A 26,406-nucleotide genomic window follows, 5' to 3' on the forward strand; every position below is an offset into this window, starting at 1 on the left:
AGAACACATATACCCATGCCGTTTTAATAATGACGTTACGAACGTCATAATGTATGTTTTGACGTCACTTATATCTTATTTCTTTTTTTGACGTCAGTTACAGAAAAATGTTATAATTTTCAACACTAAAATATTTTCAGCAGAATTACAATGGTTTAATGATTCTATTCAACTAAAAACACAGAACAACCCGTTTTTTACAGTAATTACAGTGGTACAAAGTTACCAACAGTCAATTTTATAGAATATGGGTGGGTTTAGAACATGGGTAACCATGGCAACAAATATAATACTTAGTGATTTTTTCAAACATGACCAGTTTCTAATTTGATTATTCTGTATAGGACAATTTGTTTCCTGGACATATTAGGACATGAAAAAATTATCATTTTTTAACACTTTTGTGAGGCTATTTACTCAATTTTATTTCGATGTCACTAATGCTGGTTTTTGCATGGAACAGCACATATATATTACATTGTTGGGTCAATTGTTTTATGAACCAACAGTTATTCAGAGTTCTCATGGAATATATAAAAAAAATGTATAATACATTGTTGGGTCACCAATCTCAAATACTACCAGTAGCTATCTTATTTCTGAAGGTTACGTTATCGGGCACCAGGGCAACACTTAATTAGGAACCAAATTAATGTCAAGGTCACAGTTATCTGAAATATAGAATGCCTGTGCACTCAAACATTTCTACTCAATAACTTGAATAACTTGATCAATAGGTCAAGGCCACTGATTTTTAATCTAGTCAGTGCCATTAATTGAAACCCATTAAGCTTAGGACTACCTTATGTGGTGTTATAGATGATCATGGTCTGTAGGTGATGCTTATTTTTATACCCCCAGAAACCAAGTTCGAGAAGGGGTATATAGGAGTCGGCACTGTCGTTGTTGTTGTCATCGTCATCATCGTCATGGTTGATGTAGGCATGAAAAACTTTAACCTTTGTTCTTGAAGCTACTGCAATGAAACTTCACACAGTTGTTAACAATCACAAGGGCTACAATCTGACCAAGAGCCATAACTCTGTGATGCTTTGTTGTCAGAATTATGTTTATGGACTTAGGAAATAACAGACAAGAGTTGGCCTCTCGTTTTGAATTGTCTCTTCAAGACGATAATGGAGTAATAGCCCATGATAACAAAACCTTGTTGTGTCAGGAGCTGGGGCGGAGGTATTGATAGTTTTAGGGGTTTTTTTTATCTGTAGGTTAAATGTCAAGGTCACTGTGTTAGGATTTTGATGAGAGGAAGTTTTCTGGCTAACTTGCGGAAGGTTGATTGTTCTACCCAGATGCTTGATTGATTCATACAATACTAAATAATAGAGTAAGGCAATTGCCATGCACCAGTGAGACCCATTCATAGTCAAATGTTTGACATTTTTAGCTCGTCTGTTTTTCGAAGAAAAAAAGTCGAGTTATTGTGATAGTCTTGGCGTCGTCTGCATCGTCGTTGTCGTCGTCCAAAAACTTTAACCTTACCTCATAACTCAAAAACCGTTCAACATTTTCAAATGAAACTTGGTACACATGTTCCTAGGAATAGTACGCACATCTATACAAGGTCACATAACTCTGGCCTTACTAATTACTCAGTTATTCCCATTTTCGGACATAAAAAACAGACGAGCGTTGGCACCCACTCTGCAGTGCTCTTGTTTATAATACAGTGTAATGCAATTTTCAGAGTTACCAGACATAAACCAGTTGTTAGATGAAAATGAGTCTGATGATGAAGCGTCGGAGGAAAGAGGTAAATAAAGTTTACTCTCCAGTGATTTTATTCATGTGAACTTTTGAGATTGTTCTTTGTCTGAACAATATCTCCACATGTTGGGTAAAGGTGATGAAAAAAGTAAAACGCACACAATTTTGATTTGGATTAGCCTAATCTAGTTACTCAACAAACAGTTATATTTAAAACATGCAAAAATGTTGAGTTTTTTTTATAAATTTGATATTTGAAAGGTGCTGATTACATGGAGACCAGATGGAGATTAGAGACTATTTATTTACAACCTTCAGAACTGTTGGAATATGTGTTAAGATTGGTACTGTAGACAGAGACCATCAACAGAACACTGTAGGGTCAATATGTTTTTTCATCCATTGTCATCTGCTGAAACCCAAAGGATGGGCTGAGCCGTACTCCAACAGATCCTGAGCGATTCAGCAGATGGTAATGGAAAACAACAAGTGTGTTGACCCTGATCGTGTATAAATAAATATAATCAAAATATTGCCAATTCATCATTTAACCTTATAATAGTAACCACTGTTTTCTGACATCATACATTTTGCAGGTTTGCAATGATATCTTTTATTAAAGCAGCTTTTTATGCTCATTCAGGTGCAGATTTTTATGCATAACTGTGATTTTATTCAGGTCTTGTTCCCTTCGAGAATGAGACTAGCGAGGCAGTATATTCTCAGACGGAGACTAGCGAGGCAGTTGAAGGTCCTGATCCTATAGAAACTGAGACAAGCAAGTCGGTTGTTGATCCTGATCCCATAGAGACCGTGGCAGTTGACTCTCAGACCGAGACTAGTGTTGAAACTGATCCTGCAACATCTAGTGGTAAATTGTCTTTATCATTGTCACTATATATTGTCGATCTAATTCCAAAAGGATGTAACTCATTCACAGTTGTAAAGAAGTTATGTCCTTTTGTAATTAGATCGACAAAAAAGAAATATACACTTAGACCCCCCTCCCTGTTCATTTGTTGACCTATATACATTGTATATAGACCTGTGACCTTGACCTACATAAATGAACACTTAAAAATGTGTGACTGTAAGATGCACATACATGCCAAGTACCAGTATGAAGCAGCTATTTTATTCACTCACAACTTAGGTTCACTGTGTAAAACATAATAAGATCAAAACAGGTGACAAATACAGGCTTTCCAGCGTTCCTCTTTCTTCCTACTATTTCTTTTTTTCCCTACCTTTTTGAGATGGTTTCTATTTTTTCCTGCTTTTTCAAAAAAGCTCCTATCCAATTTTTTAGCTCACCTGAGCAAAGCTCACCTAGATCAGAGGTCAAGGTTACATTTTCCTTAAAGGTCAAGCTCATTTGAGATCTATCAAAAAATATTTTTTTACATATAACTTAATATTGATCATAATTATGCAACCACATGCAACAGTAACTTGAAAATTAGAATGTGAGAGGTGTATAAGAATTACAAATTTTGTGTTGTGCGAAACTCTGAAATGGCCTGGGGTACAGCATCAAACTTGACAGAAATATTACCACCATTAGCTGTTGTGCACCTACTATTTTTATACCCCCATCAAACAAAGTTTGAGGGGGGTATACTGGAATCACCCTGTCGGTCGGGCGGGCGGTTTGTTTGTCGGGCGGTTTGTTTGTCGGTTGGTCGGTTGGTCTGTCCACAGCTAACATATACAGTTTGTGGAGCGAACTCCTCCTTCAGTTTTTGACGGATTGTAATGATACTTGGTATATATCATCAACATGAATGGTAGATGTGCAAGACGTATTTTTGGTGCATATACCTCAAGACGTTTCAGAGTTATCTGCCCTTGAACTTAGGCTGTTTTCTTGCAACATTGTGCACAATTGTTCAATACGGTAGGTAGTTTGTGGAGCGAACTCCTCCTTCAGTTTTTGACGGATTGCAATGATACTTGGTAAACATCATCAACATGAATGGTAGAAGTGCAAGACATATTTTTGGTGCATATACCCCAAGCCGTTTGATAGTTATCTGCCCTTGAACTTAGGCTGTTTTCTTGCAACATTGTGCACAATTGTTAAATACGGTAGCTAGTTTGTGGAGCGAACTTCTCCTTCAGTTTTTGATGGATTGCAATGATACTTGGTATACATCATCAACATGAATGGTAGAAGTGCAAGACGTAGTTTTAGTGCATATACCCCAAGACGTTTTAGAGTTGTCTGCCCTTGTACTGAGGCATTTTATATAGTGCTTACTTATATGTATCAGATGGCATCTTGGTTTGTGACAAGGAGGCGGATGGGGTATTTGTCACATTCAGTGACTGTTCTAGTTTGGATTGTCTCTTAAAGACGATTGCGGAGTTATTGCCAATTATAACTTAGAATTGTATAGGCTTTGTGTAGCCCATTACTCTGAAACAGATTGGGGTGCAGCCATCAAACTTGACGGGAATATTCCTCACCATGAGTTGTTGGTCTCTTAAAGACAGTTACAGAGTTATTGACAATTATAACTTAGAATTGTGTATTAAGCTTTGTGTCTTGTGTTACTCCGAAATTGATTGGTGTACGTCAAACATTAAGTTCATTAAAATGTTTAAGACTAAAAAAAATATTGATTTATATTGTACCATGGATTTTCCTACAGTCTTCTGCTAATGATTATGGAGTTACTGCCCCTGATTATTAAATAAAGGAGAGGGGAACAGGGGAGACCTTTTTTAGTGACAGAAAACACCTCTAGTTAGAAACTGCACTGGCTTTGCAATTGCATCACTTGCTCTAATGCACTTCTACTATAAGGAGTAAAATATTAAATGTGTTTATGGGATATATTTATATCTTGCATTGATCAATGTGACAGATTAGTAATTTTTTTCAGGAAAACGGGGGGAAAAGAGACCTTGGACAAAAAGTGCTGAGGAATTTTTGAGAAGAGCTTTCAAAAGTTACCTCACCAGAAAAGCAGCTAGTGTCCACAATACAGACATAATCATGGCTCAAAACACATGTGCCGAATTATCTGAAAGATCAAAGGCTCAAATAAGGTCCAAGTTAAACAACATGAAGTTGGGGAAATCAAAATAATCTCCTGTGTTACAGAGGAACTGGAGAACATGACTGTTCCATCTTTAGATGATGTCTGTGCAACTTTAAAGTGTTGCTTTCTGACAATGAAGCGTAGCTTTAAACGATTTTTTATAGAAAATGATTTTCGTAAGGTGTTTATGTGGTCGTTAATTAATGCTGATGATTCGTGGTTCGATCTGTGAATCGTCATCTCTGACTCGTGGATCGAATCGGATCGCCACTTGACCGGCGATCCACAGCCCTACAAATTGGACAATCATTATGTAATAATTAAAATTGATAATAGAACTATCACTAAAATATTTTGATGCTCTTTTCTGACAATATTGTCAATATTGTCAAACATTCTATTTTATCTAGAAGTCGGAGGCAAAATTACCTATTTATATTTCAAAGTGATATAAACCTTCAAAGCAAATAAATAGGATCCTGATGAAACAACTACAGATGCTGTCTCGACGGGGTCCAAACTATTTACATATCAAATTGGTTACAGGGTTGATTGTTCATACTTCTTTATATCCAGAAGTTCTTTTTACAATATTCAGTTAAAAAAAACTAATGTCTTGCTGTCAGTTTTTGATTGCCTCCAACTGTCCCCACTTTCAGGAAACGACTTAAGCCTCTTGGTGGGCCAATTTGGAAATTGGTTCCTGATCCAATTTTGTTAACAGATCTGATCATCATGTCTACTAGAAGTAAGACATGTTATATCTAAATCCATACATTTTGAAATTTTAAATTCATTCAGCCCTAGTGTCAAAGATAAGCGTGGAATCATACCGATTCGACCCAATAGCTTAATGCATTTTATATATTATATATAACATATTGGGTCTAAAGCCCCAGTAAAATGATGGGTCTGACCCAAGAAGTTGGTGACACTAAAAAGGTACCTATGTCTCAAGATTTTCTGATGTATATTGATATACATAGCATTCCAACAGTCAATCTATACTGTATATAGGACAGTGACGCCTGTATCACTATTATATCTAGTAGGTCCCAATAAATATGGATAGGATTATAGTCCCAATAAGTTGGCGAGTTTAAGTATATATAAATTGAAAAATGGTTCATACCTATATGACCAAACTAAACGTTTGCCAATATCAAATAGCTAAGACTTTATCGATATTTATTTTGTTAAATAAACATTTTTTCCCTTTAAATCGTTGATTGTTTTTAATCATTTATCGCACCCAAAGATAACTAGATCGAAATCTATCATGTTTTCAAAACATAAAATCATATGAACTGCTAAAGTATTGATTTACGTTGGAGTATCTGTCTGCAAACATTCAATTGCTGTTTTATGCAAGAAGTATTTACATAATTTGAAATGGCCGAAAAAGAGGTTTTAGCAAACGACAACGATTAATTAAGTGTTTTTGAAACAAAATGATTTGGAAATGAGGAGGTCGTTTTTGAGTTCGAAATGGAAGAAGGGTGTGAAAAGTTGTACGCACCTAGATCGTTCTTAGCACTAGCTTCACCTGTGTTTAAGGCTATGTTTAAGGGGAACTTTAAGGAAAGTTGTACGGGCGTCGTGAAAATCACCGACTTTTCAAAGAAGAACTTTTTGGAGTTTTTGCTGTGTTTGGATCCGGGTACTATGAAGGGGATCAGTGGTAATAATGTTCGCTTTAAAGTATATGTGAACAGTAGTTATCAGTCTAAACAAATAGTAAAGTGTAATGATATAGACAACGTTTTTTCCGCTTTTAAGCATCCAGTTGAGCTATTAAATTATTTTTGATATTTTTTTATTATTGACAATTCATGTTTGAATTTTTGCAAGAAAGGTTGAAACAACTACTTGTACGTGTTTTAATTCGCGCGTATCATTTTTGGAGTACTTAGTTATCCAAATACTTGTACGAATGAACAGCTTCCAGCCGGTTTCGAGGGCACATGTTAAATATGTGACCTTCTGCTTTTTGTGTTAACCCTCGTTAATAACCGTTGCCTTGGAGATGGATCATTGTTTGCGCCTTCTTCTTTTTATATATGATGACATATTATCTCATTTTGTGGGACAAAAACTCAGTGGTCTCGTACCCAGGAGAATAATATATCTGGGGAAGCCGTGCTTAAAATAAATATCTTAATATACGAAATATTTCAAAAAATGTATGCAATAAGTTATAATACTAAATACTGTGTAAACATGATTATTAACTGCTATTAACATTATGTACTCTAAACGAGACTTTTATCTGACTCTGCTTCTTGAGGATAAGCTAATGCAAGTAAAACTTATGCAAGTGTTTTCTTTCACCAGGTTATCACTTCATCACAAAGGTTGGAGTAGGAGTGTCAGTGAGCAAACATGTTCAAAGAGAGATTCTCAAACACCGCTATAGTTCAACTGCAATTGAAACATGTACAGGTACCGAGACGCTGACGCTTGTGTAAAATGTGTTAGATATGTATACTCTATCATATTTCTTACATTACAGAATCCAGCGTTTTAAAAGTATTACCGATTGCAGACAAATATGCCGTGGATCCTTTGAAAGTGAAGTGCATTAATGAAATGTTACAATGGCTTACAAGGTGTAATTCGAGGGTCGAAAACAACGGCCACGAATCCTGTGGGAAATTAAGCCATTGTTAAAGATCTTACATGCAGCTGTTTCAGTGTCATACGAGAAGGTCATAGAACAAGTAATTGCAAATATTGCTCGGTGCGGATCTGGTTATTTTGCTTTTGAAACTGTCAACCTATCTAGCGGTGCCAAGGCAGTTGTTGACGCCTCCATGAAAACCTGGCACATAAATTGCGTTGCTCTTTTCAAAAAGCTTCCAACATTCAAATTCGAATTCTGAAGCAAAGACTTTTGTAAAAAGATGATAACAATTCTGGCAACTAAGTACTAGCACACAGTATTCGAGACTATGCGAACATGAACATCTCGTACAATTTGTGATATTGACCATGATATCTTATTAATTTTCATATCTAAATATTACTTTTTAGTAGTGCATTGTATTGGCAATCCTACTGTGGCATTTAACGCCACAACTCAGTTGTAGAAATTATACTCGGTGAGTCTTTAAAACTAACCGTTAGATTTTTCAAATTTCTCAAACTAATGCATAATGTATTACAAGGCGTCTGAAAGAAAATGAACACAATCATCCTTTTTAATTTTAATTTTCTTAAAGCATAACATTTTTGGAGAACAATTATTCGAAAATTATGTCTAAAAGCTCTGACTGCAATTTAAAAGTAATGCACAGTTGATGATTAATTTATGGTCGCAGTCAACTATTCTTCTCTTTCACTTGTTTATTTTCATTTCATAACATACATTGCAGTAGATGTCTCGTTAAAGATGCTGTGCTGTGTGGGTCCTTGTTAGTAAATGTCCTCAAAATGAATGTGTGAAATATGACCGCACGAAAACATGAGCAAACGATCAGCAATTGTTTCATAGGTCGGACCTCAACTCATTGATCTATTAATCAAAACGCACATTGAAATAGTAATCAGAAAAAAAAATCATTGTTCGTTCACCTATTGCCATTTAAATGCAAAAAAAACATCAATTTTCGGACTTAAAAATCAAAATCTGCTATCTAATTTTTTGTCAGCGGTTTCCATGGATTTTCGCAAAAAAAGCAGCTCGTTCCAAGACAAAAAAAAATAAAAAAGTTGTCAAAACGTCCAATCTGTGAGAGTGCAGCTTTAAGGAGAAAGATTGAGTAGGCAGCTCGTGTAAAATAATAAAACAAATTGTTTAAATGTTAAGAGTCGAAACAATTCGTAGCATGCGCATTCTAAAACATATAATGGACAGAAGGTATTTTGTACTGGACATGATGTTCATTGTAACCAAATGGATTTAACTGATTGGTTGCTGGAATAAGCCCTATAAGTTCATTAGAATGCTATAAAATCGCTGAGCAAAAATATGTTATGCCTTCTAATGTTTACGATGCAGCTCCTAGTATCCACTGTTCCCATGCTCCGTAGGAGGTGTCGGGCATGACCTTCAACTGTCCCCGTCAGTGGAGCCTCGGTACCAACTGGTAAAGGCGACTATAAAGAACACTTGAGAACTGACATCTGACATTCTTGATTCTGTCAATATTCGAAGAGTATTTTACCATTCGTCTGAAGTTCATTAGTTATGCGTGTATTAAAGCAACTTTACAATATGTATGAAATAAAATATTTTTCCGCGCCTCTGCCTTTATTTTATTGAAATTATGCGATTAAAAATAAATTGTTATAGGGAAAAAAACTGAGGGGAGAAAGAGAAAGGAGAGAGAGGAGGGGAAAAGTCTTAGAGACGAAGGGGAGGGAAAGAAGATAAGGGGTAAAGAGGGGAGAAAAAGAGGAGATTGGGAGGAGAGAAAGAGGGAGAAAAGAGGGTGGAAAAGAGAAGGGGAAGAAAGAGAGGAGAGAAAGAGGGGAGAGATAGAGAGGGGAAAGAGAGGAGAGAAAAAGGAGGGAAGAAAGAGGGGGAAAGAGGAGAGAAAGGGAAGGAGAGAATGAGGGGAAAAGAGGAGGGGAAAAAAGAGAGGAGAGAAAGGGGAGGGGAGAAAGATTGGGGGTAGAGAGGAGAAGAAATGGGGAGAGGAGGGAAAAAAGATAGGGGAAAGAGATACGAGTTGAAAGGGAATTGAGAGAGAGGAGAAAGAGAAGAGAATGTGGTAAAGATATTGTTGGAGGTATGGCAGAGATACTGGCTAAAGTTACTGGGGAAGAAGAGTGAGGAAGGAGATAAGATGCGGAAGTTGAGAGGTTGAAAGCACATAAGAAAGTTTTTGAGATTTAAGAAGAAGAGAGGGGATGGTGTGTAATGGGAAGATAGCGTGTTGGGAAGGGAGGCAAAGCTAAGAAATAAATAAATTTGATAGATCTCGAAACATATGCGACCACATACACATGTACGATGGAGGCTCATAGAGCCAGAAGGAAAGACAGAAGAGAGGAGACAGATCTCGTACCATGCACGACCACACGTACGAGCGGTGGCTCTGAGAGCCAGGCTCGAGAACCAGCACCGCTAGTTCCCGTACAAATTTACCCAAGATTTGAAACCCTGGGATTTTATCATAATACAAAACTTGAAGGTTTAAATGGCAGATTTATATTACATTTCCGTGGAAATGATATTTGTATAAATTCATGCAGTGGTTCTAAAAAAAACTACATGTAATAATATTATATTTTAAGAGCTCTATTCTGGAATGACAATTCTTCAAAAATGAGTTAATTGCCTTATTTTAGCAATTTATTTTTTATTTTTATGCCTTCCGTTTATTGCTTATTCAGTCTATTTATATTATTATTAAATATTCTATAAATAAGTGTATTATTATAATAACAATGATATACAGTAATGCCTTTGGCCATCACAATAAAAGGTGCGAAAATATGGCCATGAATGAAAATATTACTGTACGTGTATACCGACAGAAAATGATAGATTAACTCTTGAATTATGAAGAGTTCTGAAACATTGCCGTATACAGTGCGACATGAAGGCACCACGCCGCCGCATACAGTATGCGGCAGACATATCACTGCATTTAGGTCGCGTAACGGTGCTCCGCATAAAGCAGCATTTCAAATACTTAAACACCGTATGAAGATGTTCGTTTATTTATTATTTACTGTTTTGGGCAAATAGTTGATATAAACATGACGCAAATGAAAATGAAATATAGTGGCCGAGAAACTAAACAATAATTTTGCTTAGTCTAATGCAGAAAATGCATCATTACAGGAAAAAGGAAATTATAGTTGTTTAGAAATGTCTTAAGTTTATTATGATTCGAAATTTAAGTCAAAATTGTGAATCTTATTTCACTTAAATGTGCTGATCCATCTCCAAAAACGTGCGATCTGCACCCGGAAAAATAACAATACCTTTGATTGACCATATCACGGTATCAGATGAGAATTACACGAAAGAGAAAGGTATAAAATCGTTGTTTTGAAAAAAAAGTGCATTGAGTGAGTCGGTAAGCCTATTAAAACGTGCGTTGTTTTTACGAGATATTTTAATACGGCCATGCTTTTCATCTTAAACAAGCTTCTTCGTAAATTAGCAATAATTTATTGCTCTTCGTTCGGTGCACAAGGTCGTTTCTAAAAAATATCGTTTTAACAAAATAAATAATGGTTATACTCACCGAATCGAGGACGTTTTTCACCCCAAACAACGAACCAGGAAACCTGGACACACCTGACATTACTTCCCTTGTAATTACAAACGATACCAAAAGAGGTTTCAAAAACAGAATGCATCGAGCCGGGATTCCCAATACACCATAGAGACATGTTATTAAAGAAGATTTTATGAAATATATAAATAATTTGTAATTTTGGGAGAGATTGTAAGTTTTTATGCAAAAGTATTTACATTCAACGCATTTGTGTCAGAGAGTGACCTCCGTTGTTAAAATCAACTCAACGAGAATTTACCTGAAAGAAAAATTGACATTTACTCGACTTTTACCAAAAAACAAAAAATACGTACTTACCGGAAGTAACATTAGCGACCACTATCGATTGTCGCCGACATAGCATTGTCAGCGACGATTTATCGATTGTACTCGATAATCGTTTCATCACTAGACATTACTAGACATCACTAGACATTATGAGTTTTGTGTGTTAACCTGCCAATACTGTTGTCTGAAACTTAATGTCTTGAGGTTGGTAATAAATAATAGAGCGTTCGCTTAGATATAAGCATGACTTCTTGTATTTACCGGTCAAGCTACTTCACAATTTGAATTGGTCGTAATTGAAGCGAGGCGGTCCCATAATTATATGTTTATGATTTTTGTGTATTTACAAAGCAATTATTACGTATTTCACTTGCCTAATATATTGTATTGCAGCAATCTGTAAAGAGTTTATATATATATATATATATTATACCTTACATAAATGTGTTCCTTCTTTGTATTTTTAAAGTCGGTCGGTCCGTATATCACTGCATTTTGATAAAAATCAAGTTTTATGACGTCAGCGGTCCATATCATACTTTTGGCCGGTCCGGACCTCGTCTAAATGTAATATGGACCGCTGACGTCATACAACTGGTAAGTGTGGCTTGCTTTTTTCACAACGGCAAAAATTGTCGCAAGTAAACATTATAAGTTATGTTCAATAAAACACATCTAAAGTGCTTTAAAATTATTGAATGGTAATATAAAGTGTTCGGTATGATATAAGAAATATTTACACACCACTTCGGGCCATATGGCATTATAAGGACTGGCCAGTCAGCCCCCGAAGGTGAATGGACCCTGGCTAACGCCTCGATCCATAAACACCTTCGTTAGCTGACTGGCCGAAAGTTATAAAACGATATTCACATAACTTCAGCACAATGAAGATGAATATATTGTAGAGCTTAATTTACATTTATTGTTCTTTCATATTAAACAGACAGGTCTTCAATGACCATATTTGGCTTAATCAACATGCTTTTACCACTGAAATCTGTTTATTTTTTGCACTCATGAATAGTTATATATTCTTATCTTAATGTGTACTAGATGAACCATCATAGCAAATCACCGGAATAAGAAAGAAACTACATTCATTACATCGCGTTGGCTCAAGCCCCCAGGCTTTTGGCTCCAGCTCAACCCCCAAAAAAGAATAATCAAGCTTATTCTGGTAAACAGACTGCTGTCTTATTAATTCACGACAAAATAAAAGCATTCGATACTACTGGTTTTATTATAAATAAACTTGTTACAATTACTTTCAATTTATTTTCTCATATATGCTCCTGCTGGCTGGTTTTCATAAAACATTTTAAGTCATTTCCTTACTAAAGTCATTTTCATAGTTTAAGTATTTCACTGGTCATATGATATAATAACTTAAAGTTATCTGAACTCCTTTATTCGCACTTTAATTATGTAATAAACATACTTCTATGTTAAAAAAACTTGTAGTTTTTTACTTAATTTGACCATGAACATATAAGGAAATCGACTAAAGTTAAGAAATGACTTAAGATGTTTCACCAGCTCAGTTTTCCTTACAAACTAGAAGGGTATATACTTTCCCTTATTCACCCAAAACTTGTGTCACCCTTAACTCATAACCCAAAACATTAAACGTTTAGTCCATAATTGTTAGTATTACAGCATCTGAGATTTATGAAAAAAGGTGGCTCATAGTTATCTGTCCATCCGTTCGTCCCCGCGGTTTCCGATCAATATCTGAGGAACGCTTTGGCCCAGGGTTCGTAAGCTTTGTAGGCAGGTTAGTCATAAACGGCAAATAAAGCCTTTTGATTTTGAGGTCAGTTGGTAAAAGGTCAATGCTATGGTGACCTTAAGATTACCTTCAACTGAAAATCGGTTTCTGATCAATATATGAACACTATGGCCCAAGGATCTCAAACATCGTAGGCAGGTTTGTCATAACCAGCAGATGAGCTCTCTTGCTTTAGAGGTCAGTGGGTCAAAGGTCAAGGTAGTTGTGACCTTAAACTGAAAATACGCAGTGTCCTATCAATAATTGAAATGGCTTAACATGACAAGCACTATAAATATTTTGACGTCAGTTGGTCAAGAGTCAAGGTCGTTATGACATTGAGCTGAAAGTCTGAATTCGTTCAATGACTGAAGAATGCTTGTATCCAGGTTCCTCAAACTTGGTATGCTGGTAAACTGTAGTCTTGTTAATTAGACTGGGATTAGTTAAGAAAGTGCTACTGCAGCTATTAATAAGCGGTCAAGCATTCACATGTATATAATATAATATTATACAATTAGTTAATTTGCAATTTGTCATCAGAAAGGTATATTGGATCCGACTTTATACGTGTTACCATTTACGGATTTCATTCAATAACAGTGTTGTTCTTTTTTGGTCTGTTCAATTATTTTTACGCTGCACTTTTCTTTACAAGCTTGATCAAATAATAAGCGTTTAATGTAAATCATTTCATAGCTCACATTTGTATTTTATTACATTTTATAGCGTCCCACAATCACCCCCGCGCTGGTAACTGAGGTCTGAGCTGCGAAACATATCCATACGAGAACATCAACTAGTGGCACATCGATGTGTGTAGATACTATACTAGTGTTGCATGGTTTTAAAGAATGGTCAGATGTTTTTTGTGTATATTTTGTTCAATGCGCCTTTGATCATGGGAGGTATATACAAAAAAAAAATCATATATTAATCCTATCATTTTTTTAGCTCACCTCAGCTGAGCACTTCATTAAATATTGTGAAAGGGTGATTATCCGTCGTCCGTCGTCGTCCGTCCGTCGTCCGTCGTCGTCCGTCTGTCGTCCGTCATCGTCCGTTCGTCGTCAGCATTTGCCTTCAAATAACTTCTGCTCCTTAGCCACTTCGACAATTTCAACTAAACTTCGCAGGAATGTTCCTTTGGTGGTCCTCTTTCAGATTCCTTAAAAAAGTGGCTTCATGCAGAACTCTGGTTGCCATGGCAAGCAAAAGGAATACTTCTTCTCAGAAACCGCTGGCCCAATTGACCTTACGACAGGATTTGATTGACAGGTCCTATCAGCCAATCAGAATGTAGGGCTGATAAGCCGTGTTGCTATCCGCCATTTTGTCCGTCAAACTGACCAGAGTCCGTCATATACATGCGCTGGCAATTCCTCGCCTTTTTAAGTATTATGGTAAAAAGGTGTTGTCATGGCACTTGTAATTCGGATACAAGGTAGCCAGGCCGACTAACGATGGCTTCCAATTCGTTCCGTATTCGAAACCAGCGAGTTATTTAGAAAAATGCAAGTGCTGTATCAGACTCTGTGGAAGACCTCATCAACAGCTGAACTTGGAAATTTTGAAACATCGTTCAAAGGCGAAACATCTATACGTCTGTACAAAAGTATTTTTTTGAACAAAACTACTTATTTCAATCCACTCAAAATTTATTTAATACTGAAATTGTCCGTGCATGACCTAAATAAGTGTTACTATTTTTAAACTATAAACATCGTACATTTATGCTTTGGCTTGTGTTGTCAAATCGGCATTAATGGCCATTTAATATCCGGTTCAACATGGACACGATTGATTTCATTCAAGATAGAGGTATTTTTGTTGATACCGTTATGTAGTTTTTATAAACTGCTTTGCTTTCAAAGTAAATCAGGAAATATCGTACAACTAAATTTTTGTCCGAACCATCGCATGCTTCCGAATCTCATCTACTCGTATGGTTCCTATGTAAACAATGGCTTTTGGAGCTGTCATTCCGACACATTTCATAGATTTCTTATTTTCATATCAGCACTTTGTCGACGGGAAATCCAATCAAGAAAACCCTGACCCTCAAGCAGCTACTGTATTTGACCAGCTCACACCAGGTAGGCCTCCTCCAAAACTCAGATAAATATTTGAGCCACCAAAACAAAACGAGAACAGATCGGTCTGAATCGTTAAGGTATTATTTTCTGTATACCAGTAAAACAATTTATTTCACTGTACATTTAAATCAATTATTATGTTCATTAGAACTTGATTCTGCCAAACATGTGCTGTAAAGACTTAGACTTATTATGAATAAAGAACAAGTCAAACATGTACATATTTTCATTGTTATTCTTATATTTTGGGCCATTTACGTAAATCTACAATATTTAATGATAGTTCATCCAATGTTTAGAGTCCGGATCACATGCACACTCGATTAACAGTATTCTTTAAGTTGCACTCTCACAGAATTCTAGTTTGACACTTTTTGTCTCAGAATCGGCTTATTTTGGCATTCATTAAATTAAGACCCAATATATAAATCACAAAGCAAACTTCTCCGAGCCAAAATATGATAAATGCAATCGAATCCTGTGTAAGTTGTCAAAGTGATCAATCTGTGAAAGTGCAGCTTTAACAGTGAAAAATAACTTCTGCTAATGCTATATATTTTAAAATATATTTGCCATTGCAATAAAGAGATATTCACCTACAATATCATACATAAACACCAAAGAAATATCAAAGTTTAAGTAATGTTTGCAAAACAACAATGTATTTAATAAATCTGATATTAAATATGCAACAACTGGTGTTATACTCCAGAACTGAAGCTAACATCATTGAGGTACATCCTTCCAAGAATCCATCAAAACAACATGCTGAACAACTTCAAGAACTCTCTTCAAAAGACCACACTTTCCTGAAATAAATAAAAGATGCCAATATTAAAATAAATCAGTTACATGTATTGTTAAATATTTTAATACTAGCTGTAAATGCTACTGCCTTTGATGTTTGCTTTCTACATGTATATCATAATGAAATATTGACAAGATAATAGCTAATGTTTTGTGGTTGTTGTTTTTCTCTGAACAAATAGTCCATTACTTTTGTATGTAGCAAAGTAAAACTAAATATTATAAAAAGCTTTAAAATAGGTCCTACCGATTATTTGTAAAACTTGTCATCACTGGTTTTCTCTTGCGGTTGACATTGCCTGGACTGGCAAATATCATGTGTGTGGGGGGGCGGGGCGGTTTCCGGTCTTATGCTAGGTCCCCTGTGGCGGTAGGCTTGTTGAAGACAATAATAAGGGGACTTCCTTATCTCCATCAATCTGAATACTTTAATGGTGTCAACGGTAAATAGCAGGAGACCCTCCACCAGCCTAAACCGGTAAATGGGGGAGGGTAGTGTGTGTGGGTTAGAACCAGCTGCCCGGTCAGCTTAGTTGGTTAGAGTGACGGGCGGTTCTGGTGGTTGTGAGTTCGAGCCCCACACCGGGGGCACTTTTCCTCCCAGGTCTACTTTTACAGCCAGAGTGTGTGAACATGTTCCACAATTTCTGTAAGAACAAAAATCAAAGCATGTGAATGTTTGAGCAATGCAAAAGTTACAGATTGGTATCACCCACGATTGTCACTTGTCAACTATTACATTATTATTCATAAAGGAGAGTTTTCAATCGCTTAGAACTGAAACTTTTTATGCATAACCCCAATAAACCATTTCTGCTCATACTATAGAATACAAGATTATACTGTATAGCTGGCATGTAACTGTTATTTAATGTCACTTCCGGGTTCCCCATTCGGGCCATTTATGATTTACTCATATTGTGCGATGATTTAATCTGTGTTTCAACAATACTGTAAGAAGGACCGGTGTTATTAAAAGTTAAACTTACCCTTGTTTGCATGTACAGTATGCGTCACACACACGCTTTTCCTTTGTATCGATGTCAATATTGACAACATGGCGGCTATCCGATTTTCTCTGACTTGGATAGATTTCACCCCGTAAATGTTAGATATCGTCATTTTCTAAAGATATATCGAGCCTTCCGATGTAGCAGCCAGTGACAAATTCCTTTGACTTCTATTTTTTTCGCATTGTAATTTCACATTTATGATAATTTGTCAGGAATATCGGAAAGCGAAACGACACGAGACGCCATTACTTCCTCGTTTGTTTGACGGACATAGACAGAGTTCGCTCCCTTGATATCAGGGGGCGTGGCTTAGAAGCCGCTGTCGTAAGGTCAATTGCAATATAATTTCACATACATGCATCTTAGGTGACCTTGTACCAAACTTCTTCCATTATTGTTGATTCGTAAAAAAATTCCTTGTCTCAAGGGGCGGCGATACTTTTCGATAAATATGTCTACTTGGGAAACTTTGACAATATTCTCCTCAGAATCCGCTTGACCGATATAAAAATAATTTACAAAAATGATCCTTATATGACCCTTTTTTAAATTCCTTCACCCCATCTTGATTCATAACAAATATGGCAGTCAGTTGGAGAGGCTACTTTTCATTACATGTCTATATAGACATCTATAAGGAAGCTTTGAAAATCTTCTCCTCAGAATCAACTGGCCCGATAAAAAAAAATTCACATAAATATTACTTCGGTGATCCTCTATCAAATTTCCTCACCCCATGTTGATTCGTAAAAGACATGGCCGCTAGGGGCACGGGCCTGAGCTACTTTTCATCATATGTCTTTATGGAAAATCTTCTTTTCAGAAACTATTCCCCCAGTTTCACAATAATTTCACAGATATGTTCTAAGTTAACCCTCTGTCAAATTGCTTCAAGCCATGTTAGTTCATAAAAAAACATGGTAGCCAGGGGCGGGGCTAGTGACCACTACATGTCTAAATGGAAAACTTTGAAAATCTTCTCTTCTCTTCAGAAACCATTTACTATTTTTAAAATATGAAACAGAAATGCTCCTAAGGTAACCATATATGTTCACATAAACTTTCCTAATAAGACCTTTATACCAAAATAATTAAAATATTGTAAGATTTATGGCCCTTTGTACCATTTTAAACAAATACTTTTTTCGTGTTTAAACATGCCCCTTAAAAAATAGGAAATATTATAGTTACACATGTGGGCGGGCGGGAGATGTCGAGTATGTCCGATCAATATGTATATAACCCTTTGTTCAATCAGGTGAGCGATATAGGGCCATCTTGACCCTCTTGTTTAATAAAGAAAATCAATATTTATTTGAATGTAACTAATTTACGGGCAGTATAAAATAAAATAAATGTAAATAAAATATGTAAGTTAGTTTATTTATAAAAATGCATATTTTTCGAATATAGTCTTAAATAGTTAAATAAATATAAAATTCAAAGCGTTATGCATGATACACTATCATTTATTCATTCCAAGTCGTTGTATCTACCTTCCCGAATCTCTTTGCTGCAGTATTTTAATGGGCATTAAGTCTTAACACTGAGTGTTATCTACCTTCCCGAATCTCTTTGCTGCAGTATTTTAATGGGCATTAAGTTTTAACACTGAGTGTTATCTACCTCCCTCAATGCCTTTGCTGCATTATTTTAATGGGAATTAAGTCTTGATACTGAGTGTAATCTACCTTCCCCAATGCCTTTGCTGCATTATTTTAATGGGAATTAAGTCCTGATACTGAGTGTAATCTACCTTCCCCAATGCCTTTGCTGCATTATTTTAATGGGAATTAAGTCCTGATACTGAGTGTAATCTACCTTCCCCAATGCCTTTGCTGCATTATTTTAATGGGAATTAAGTCCTGATACTGAGTGTAATCTACCTTCCCCAATGCCTTTGCTGCATTATTTTAATGGGAATTAAGTCTTAACACTGAGTGTAATATACCTTCCCCAATGCCTTTGCTGCATTATTTTAATGGGAATTAAGTCCTGATACTGAGTGTAATATACCTTCCCCAATGCCTTTGCTGCATTATTTTAATGGGAATTAAGTCTTAACACTGAGTGTAATCTACCTTCCCCAATGCCTTTGCTGCATTATTTTAATGGGAATTAAGTCCTGATACTGAGTGTAATATACCTTCCCCAATGCCTTTGCTGCATTATTTTAATGGGAATTAAGTCTTAACACTGAGTGTAATCTACCTTCCCCAATGCCTTTGCTGCATTATGTTAATGGGAATTAAGTCCTGATACTGAGTGTAATATACCTTCCCCAATGCCTTTGCTGCATTATTTTAATGGGAATTAAGTCCTGATACTGAGTGTAATCTACCTTCCCCAATGCCTTTGCTGCATTATTTTAATGGGAATTAAGTCCTGATACTGAGTGTAATATACCTTCCCCAATGCCTTTGCTGCATTATTTTAATGGGAATTAAGTCTTAACACTGAGTGTAATCTACCTTCCCCAATGCCTTTGCTGCATTATTTTAATGGGAATTAAGTCCTGATACTGAGTGTAATATACCTTCCCCAATGCCTTTGCTGCATTATTTTAATGGGAATTAAGTCTTAACACTGAGTGTAATCTACCTTCCCCAATGCCTTTGCTGCATTATTTTAATGGGAATTAAGTCCTGATACTGAGTGTAATATACCTTCCCCAATGCCTTTGCTGCATTATTTTAATGGGAATTAAGTCCTGATACTGAGTGTAATCTACCTTCCCCAATGCCTTTGCTGCATTATTTTAATGGGAATTAAGTCCTGATACTGAGTGTAATCTACCTTCCCCAATGCCTTTGCTGCATTATTTTAATGGGAATTAAGTCATAACACTGAGTGTTATCTACCTTCCCCAATGCCTTTGCTGCATTATTTTAATGGGAATTAAGTCCTGATACTGAGTGTAATCTACCTTCCCCAATGCCTTTGCTGCATTATTTTAATGGGAATTAAGTCCTGATACTGAGTGTAATCTACCTTCCCCAATGCCTTTGCTGCATTATTTTAATGGGAATTAAGTCCTGATACTGAGTGTAATCTACCTTCCCCAATGCCTTTGCTGCATTATTTTAATGGGAATTAAGTCCTGATACTGAGTGTAATCTACCTACCCCAATGCCTTTGCTGCATTATTTTAATGGGAATTAAGTCCTGATACTGAGTGTAATCTACCTTCCCCAATGCCTTTGCTGCATTATTTTAATGGGAATTAAGTCTTAACACTGAGTGTAATCTACCTTCCCCAATGCCTTTGCTGCATTATTTTAATGGGAATTAAGTCTTAACACTGAGTGTAATCCAACTTTCTTTCACATTAAAGAAAAAAATAATTATTTCCCTGAAATATTTAATAAGTACTCGTATGTCATACATAAACATATACCAATATATGCGCAATAAGCGTCAATCAGACGTAGCTGAATTATTGCCATGGATTCCGCTATTGGGTGCTTGATCCCGCGTAGCATAGCTTTCGCATAGCCACAAACGTCATCAAGATTAAAAGCAAAAATACACAAAAAGAACGTCCGATCAATATCAATAAAGATAAGATCACTTAAAAATTTGTCACATTTTAATATGTAATTGGAAAATAAGCTCCGTCGTTTTTTACTAATTACCATTTATATTTAGACATAGCTGAATAACAAGATATTAACCATAAATCCATCAAATAGGCTTGGGCAATTAAAAAAATTCAACTCGAGAAACAAACCGATCAGAGCCAAGTATTTCGTGCACCGTATTTCTTTCATAAACTTACGTGCCAGTCTTCGTACACACACTGGGTCATGACATCATACTGATTATCTACATTTCATAGTTTTTGAAAATTTCAAGTTTTGATGTCACTATATTGGAATACGTTACTCAAACTTAAGCTTACCATAACATTTGGATAAACATATTAATACGGATCGACATGCGCACTCTCTTTTGCATTCCAAAGAATGCTTTTTTATACTGAAAGGAAATATGGAATCAAGATATTTCTGCTAAAACTCGTATGTTGAAATACATTAACGAGAAAAAGTATGTGTATTTGTTATCTCGTTAAAACCTGCACCTACCAACTCGTAGAATCTCGTTAATGCTACTCACGCAAAGTCACCTTAACGAGGTACGTATGTCGTTATCGTGTTTCAATAACGAGACATGTAAGTTGTGTAAACATAAAATGAAGACGCTTAACGAGCTACTAAATCGTAAACACGTGATACGTTAGTCATTTAATCGAGATATCAAGTCGATTTAAAGAGATACGTCAGTCATCAATTCGAGTGACTAAGTAGTAAGTCGAGAAACGTTAGTTGTTTTAACGGGAAATTTAGACGTTTTGAAGATAAACCTTAGTCGTTTAGAGGAGTTACTAAGTCGTTTAAGCAATGTTTGTAAGTCGTTTATTACGATATAACACATAACACGTATGTCACCTCTATGCAACCGTTGAAATCAAATTGCAAATCTCTCATTTTGATTTCTCTCAAAACCAAAAAAGATGTCTACGGTACCATAGGTGACGAATGTTTTTTTTTCGTTAAAACGACCTACTATCACGTTAAAGTGACCAACGCAAAATTGCTTTAACTAGATACGTTGGCTGTTCAAACGAGAAACTATGGTGTTATAACACCATAATTAAAACGAGATACCTAAGTCAACTAAACACAAAAAATGTCGGTTAGCGCAGTGGTTAGCGCACTCGCCTGTCACTTAGGCGACCAGCATTCGATTCCCGGTCTTGATGCGTGTGAGTTTGGTTTGCAATGGACTCCGGTTTACCTCACAAAACAATATCACACTCTGCCAATGAGAGTGATCAGTTTAATGGTGTAATATCTGGTGAAATTAGGTTACATTAGCCTTCGCCTCTGGTAACAGTACTTTCCACATACTGACAATATGTACTGACACACTGAAAGCCATGCAATATTTATATAATATATTCAATGCATATCGCCGTGCTGTGGTTGCAATTAACCTACCCAAACCACGGTATCATCCAATTACATAAGGCCACTATTGTTAATAACGCGTGCTAAATGTGAACGATCATTAAATGCACATATTTGCGATTGTTTTGTTTTATCAATATACTGAAGGAACGGGCAAAACGTTGCACCGGTTGTCACGTGTGTTTATTAGCCTCTGTCTGTAGATTCTTATTTGGATGTCTAAAGGAAGTTCGTTGAAAAGCTTGATACACTTTTGGTGCCAAGATTCAAAGGTATCGCACTCTATGATTTGATTATTAGATGTTTGATTTAAATCTTCAAAAGCAAAATAACCGGATCCGTGTTGAGCAATTGTATCAATCGCTTTTGTGGTGACCTCTTCGTAAGAGTATAGCACGGCAACATGTAAGATCTTCAGCATGGGCAGAATTTCGACCACACATTTGTACGATCGGGTACATCTGGAATCACATCTTTGAAGCCATTCTAACACTAAGTTTATGCACCTCCGTTTCAAAGGTTCCACGGCATAAAAGTCCGCAATCGGCAATACTTCTAAAACGTTCGATTCTGTAATAAGTAACACATTTTAAGCAAACCTTAATATGATCCATAACTGGAATTTTTACAAGTTCTCAACAGTGTTTTAAATAGTTCTATGATTCTCTTAAGTAAATAAAGTTGAATAATGAGGTGATCACCCACGATAAGTAACTTGAAAATCTGTTATTTTAATACGAATGAAAGTGCATAATATACATATTACCGCCAACCAGCTGCTCAATGCCCGGATTACACCACAGCAAAAACTCCAAGAAATATCTCTTTGAAAAATCTGTGATTTTCACGATACCCTTGGAATTTTCATTGAAGTTTCCCTCAAACATAACTTAAACACTGGCGAAGCTAATGCCAAGAAACACTTCGGTGCGTACAATTCCTCACACCCTTCCTCCGTTTCGAATTGAAAAACAACCTCGTCACTTCCAAAACCTTTTGTTTCAAAAACATTCTTTTTATCATTGTTGTTGACTTGTTCCATGACTTCGGCCATTTTAAATAACCTATTTATTAAACAAGCCTTTTTGCAGAATATTGATCCGTAACACATGCTTGGATATAATCTTAAGTACAGTTCGATAAGAGAAGTAAGCAGTGATTTAACTAAATATTTTGTGATCGGCTATCAAACCCTTTGAATGATATAATACATAACTCATTCTATAGGCAATATATATCTGAACCATTCTGATAGCATGGTGTTTCAATTACAGAGGAAACTCGTTATGTCGGAGTTGTCAGGATCTTTGGGAAAAGTTTGAAACAGTCGACACATCCGAAATACAAAAAATAGCACCAATCCCAACACATTTGAATCCGATTTATATCTGATTTTTTACATCTGCGATTGAACGGTCTTGTTATATAAGAAAATGAACTATTTATGTTTAACACAGGGTCCCTCTCTGAATACATCGACCAGAGCAGGGGAACAAACATCTAACATTTTGAATGTATTCTTTCCATGCCCATTAGGTAATATTATCAAATAATAAAATCCCACTGTTTTCAAGTCAAAGTCAAGTCAAGTCAAACAACGTTTATTATCTCATACCATAATATATGGCAAATGAGGTATATAAAATGAACATAAATGACATGGCGGCAGATTCATGTTTAACTATAGAATATTTGACAGGAATGAAAAACACACGTGCTTGATCAATAAATGTATCTTTAATCAACATCATAAACAAACAACTTTAATTATTTACACTTACCAGCTATCCTCCAATAATGACATATTTTTTGACAAGCACGGTAATTTAGCGACATACCATAAACTTGCATAAACGCTTCGCAACTACAGAGCGATCTGCAGTTCCACATAAAGAACACAGACAATGTGAGAAATTCGATCACATGGACTGAAATAGGAGTTCGACATACCAAAATGTTCGAGATAAGAACATTCGACATAAGCAGATTCATTTTATAAATAATAAGAATAAGGGACAGGGGACAAAGTTCGACAGAACCGGAATATAGCGATGTCGGCATAGCGAGTTTGGACTGTATGCAAGATAAGAAAAAACTTTTTGGGGGGCGAGAATGTGTAACAGAGGCATGCTGATAGAGACTAGAGTCTAGTCCCACTCGTGAGCTGGTATCTGAGGTTAGCGCTACGAGACATGTTGCCCATACAAGAACATCAACCGGTGCCACACCGATGTGTGTAGTTACTACAGGTGTTGCATGGTTTTATAGAATTGTCAGATGTTGTTGGGGTTTTTTTTGTATTTTCTTTCTGTTTGCCTTTCATCATTGAAGGTGTAAACTATGACTTTTAAATCAAATATGGATCGATAAGCTGTTGTGATAGGATGATTATCTGTCATCGTCCGTCCGTTGTCCATCGCCTTCCTTCCGTCATCTGTCGTCAGCAGTTTACCTCAAACAACTTTGTGCTGTTCTATGTTTCTTGTTTGTGATTTTGTGTTCTATGTCTTTGGCGTTTGCCCAGTGACACTAAACCGGGTTTATGTTTAAACGTTTTGCTACTGAGCTTGTTTCTGTAGCTTTTTTGCATAAATACTAACATCGCAGGAATGTTCCATTCGTTAATGCTCTAGGATTCCTTTAAAACACGTGGTCCATGACGAAATCTGGTTGACATGGCAACCAAAATGAATAACTTATTCTCAGAACCTGCCTGCCCGATTTCAGCATAATTTCCATCCATGCAATGATTAACATTTTCATATGGATTAATTTTTCTCTAACAAGTAACATGGAATAATTGACACAAAATAGTACATGCAACACAATTTCGTGGCACGGCATTGCAACATTGCAAATGGAAGTCATCGAATTAAAAATAATTAAATAATTAATTAGTAAGATGCACATACTTATGCATACGGTTTCTAAATCAATGAAGCCAAATGTATGAACATGTACAAAAGCGCTAGAAAGATTGACATAATAAAAGTGATGCCGGTGTAGGCATTGATAAAAGGACTGTATAACCTACAATTTATAAATTTAAATCATTTACATGTTAAGTACACATTAACAAAATACAGTATATGGTTTCATAGTTTTCATAATTTTCTGCCCTTATGCGAACTGCATCAACAGAAATGAGGATGGAACCAGAACATTTTGTATTATATGTAAACCATATATACTAAGATGTAACTAAATTCACTTCAGGTAGGTATTGTCAGCACCAGGACCAAACATCTTTATGACCCCGGTTCAGGAGCAGAATTTGTCATTAACGCCTGACCGAAAGGCCTTAACCAGTTGATCGAAAGTAAAGTCTAACTAGTGCAGAGGCTAGCTTGTGGCGAGACCGCCTGGTAGTGTTCTGAATTGCTATGCCAATGTTTGCCGAAATAATATCTTCTGGATCAAAGGAATCAAAAACACAAACTATTGACGATTCTTCAAAAGTTGATTGCAAATTGATATATTTCAGTTCCAACCTTGACACTTTTTTACTGATCAGCTAAGACTGATTTGTTTCGCAATGATTTGAAAAAAAATCATTTTACCAGTATTTACAACTTTATTCACGAAAGTCCGTTTCACAGTGGTTAGGCAAAACAACAGATAGTTTCGGTATTATAAGTCATGTGGCGAATAATTATATGACTGCCTTCGCAAATCAAATGATGGAATAATTTTCTGCTATTAAACAAATGTATGTCATCAAAATAACATCACCTTCAGGTTAAATCAGGAAAAAAATACAATATATGTCATATTAAACGCACAGGAAGCGTGTGTTTTTTTTGTAAAAACTCCCATTCAGTAACTTTTAAAAAATCCTCTAAATTCGAGTCAAAAACATGAAATACCGATCAGTTGCTGCAGCGTGGCTGTATATACCTTGCTATGTAAATAAAGAAAATGGTCCACTGAATACATAGCTTCAATATATCAATACGCAACCTTTGGCATTTTTATGGCACCTTCAAATGTATACAATAGGGTATGTTTATCCATATATGCATGACGTTAGCAGGTGCTCTAGAATAACGGTCATGTGAGGACTTTTATAGGTGTTTAGGGGTAAGATGTTCATGTCACAGAATTGGAAAAGATACCTCCAGCGCGTTTTATTAGGGTATGCACATTTAATAAGACATTTACGGTATGTATATATAATAATAATAATAATAATAATAATAATTTAGGACGTATCAGTACACATGTCCACATAAATTGTTGATGTATAAGGGTGCAAATGTGTAAAAATTACAAGGTAATACCCGATATAGGGATGTATTAAATAATTATGTTCCTACATGTATTAATCAAAGTTTGCATACATATCAAACTTATTTAGGAGCGGCCTGTTTGAATCATTGCAAAAACAAAACTGGAATATTTAGCGTAGGAATAAGCTATGCAGTCTTTCACTTTCAAAATGTGCTGACCAAAT

The 26,406-nt window shown here is 36.0% G+C and overlaps 2 protein-coding genes and 2 long non-coding RNA genes across 4 annotated transcripts; 3 read left to right on the top strand and 1 right to left on the bottom strand.

Annotated features, from left to right (window-relative positions):
• The first annotated feature begins 247 nt into the window (after positions 1 to 247).
• LOC128208579 (uncharacterized) lies at positions 248 to 5,502 on the top strand. The gene is made up of 4 exons (XM_052912135.1): positions 248 to 251; positions 1,706 to 1,771; positions 2,405 to 2,596; positions 4,614 to 5,502. The coding sequence occupies exons 1-4, from the start codon at positions 248 to 250 to the stop codon at positions 4,817 to 4,819; spliced, it is 468 nt and encodes a 155-aa protein (XP_052768095.1). The 3' UTR covers positions 4,820 to 5,502.
• A 758-nt stretch (positions 5,503 to 6,260) lies between these two features.
• Positions 6,261 to 9,329, top strand: LOC128208580 (capping protein inhibiting regulator of actin dynamics-like). Its single transcript, XM_052912136.1, has 3 exons — positions 6,261 to 6,453; positions 7,107 to 7,214; positions 9,067 to 9,329. The coding sequence occupies exons 1-3, from the start codon at positions 6,261 to 6,263 to the stop codon at positions 9,327 to 9,329; spliced, it is 564 nt and encodes a 187-aa protein (XP_052768096.1).
• Positions 9,330 to 14,773: 5,444 nt separating this feature from the next.
• On the top strand, positions 14,774 to 16,122 carry LOC128209237 (uncharacterized). The gene is made up of 3 exons (XR_008256964.1): positions 14,774 to 14,888; positions 15,088 to 15,163; positions 15,876 to 16,122. It is a non-coding gene; the product is annotated as an uncharacterized LOC128209237 (long non-coding RNA).
• LOC128209236 (uncharacterized) lies at positions 15,381 to 17,302 on the bottom strand. The gene is made up of 3 exons (XR_008256963.1): positions 16,960 to 17,302; positions 16,218 to 16,617; positions 15,381 to 15,972 (listed from the first exon to the last, which is right to left on the bottom strand). It is a non-coding gene; the product is annotated as an uncharacterized LOC128209236 (long non-coding RNA).
• Between the last annotated feature and the right edge of the window lie 9,104 nt (positions 17,303 to 26,406).

Source organism: Mya arenaria, chromosome 11 (assembly GCF_026914265.1).
Source record: "Mya arenaria isolate MELC-2E11 chromosome 11, ASM2691426v1".
In the NCBI taxonomy this organism is placed as follows: Eukaryota; Metazoa; Mollusca; class Bivalvia; order Myida; family Myidae; genus Mya; species Mya arenaria.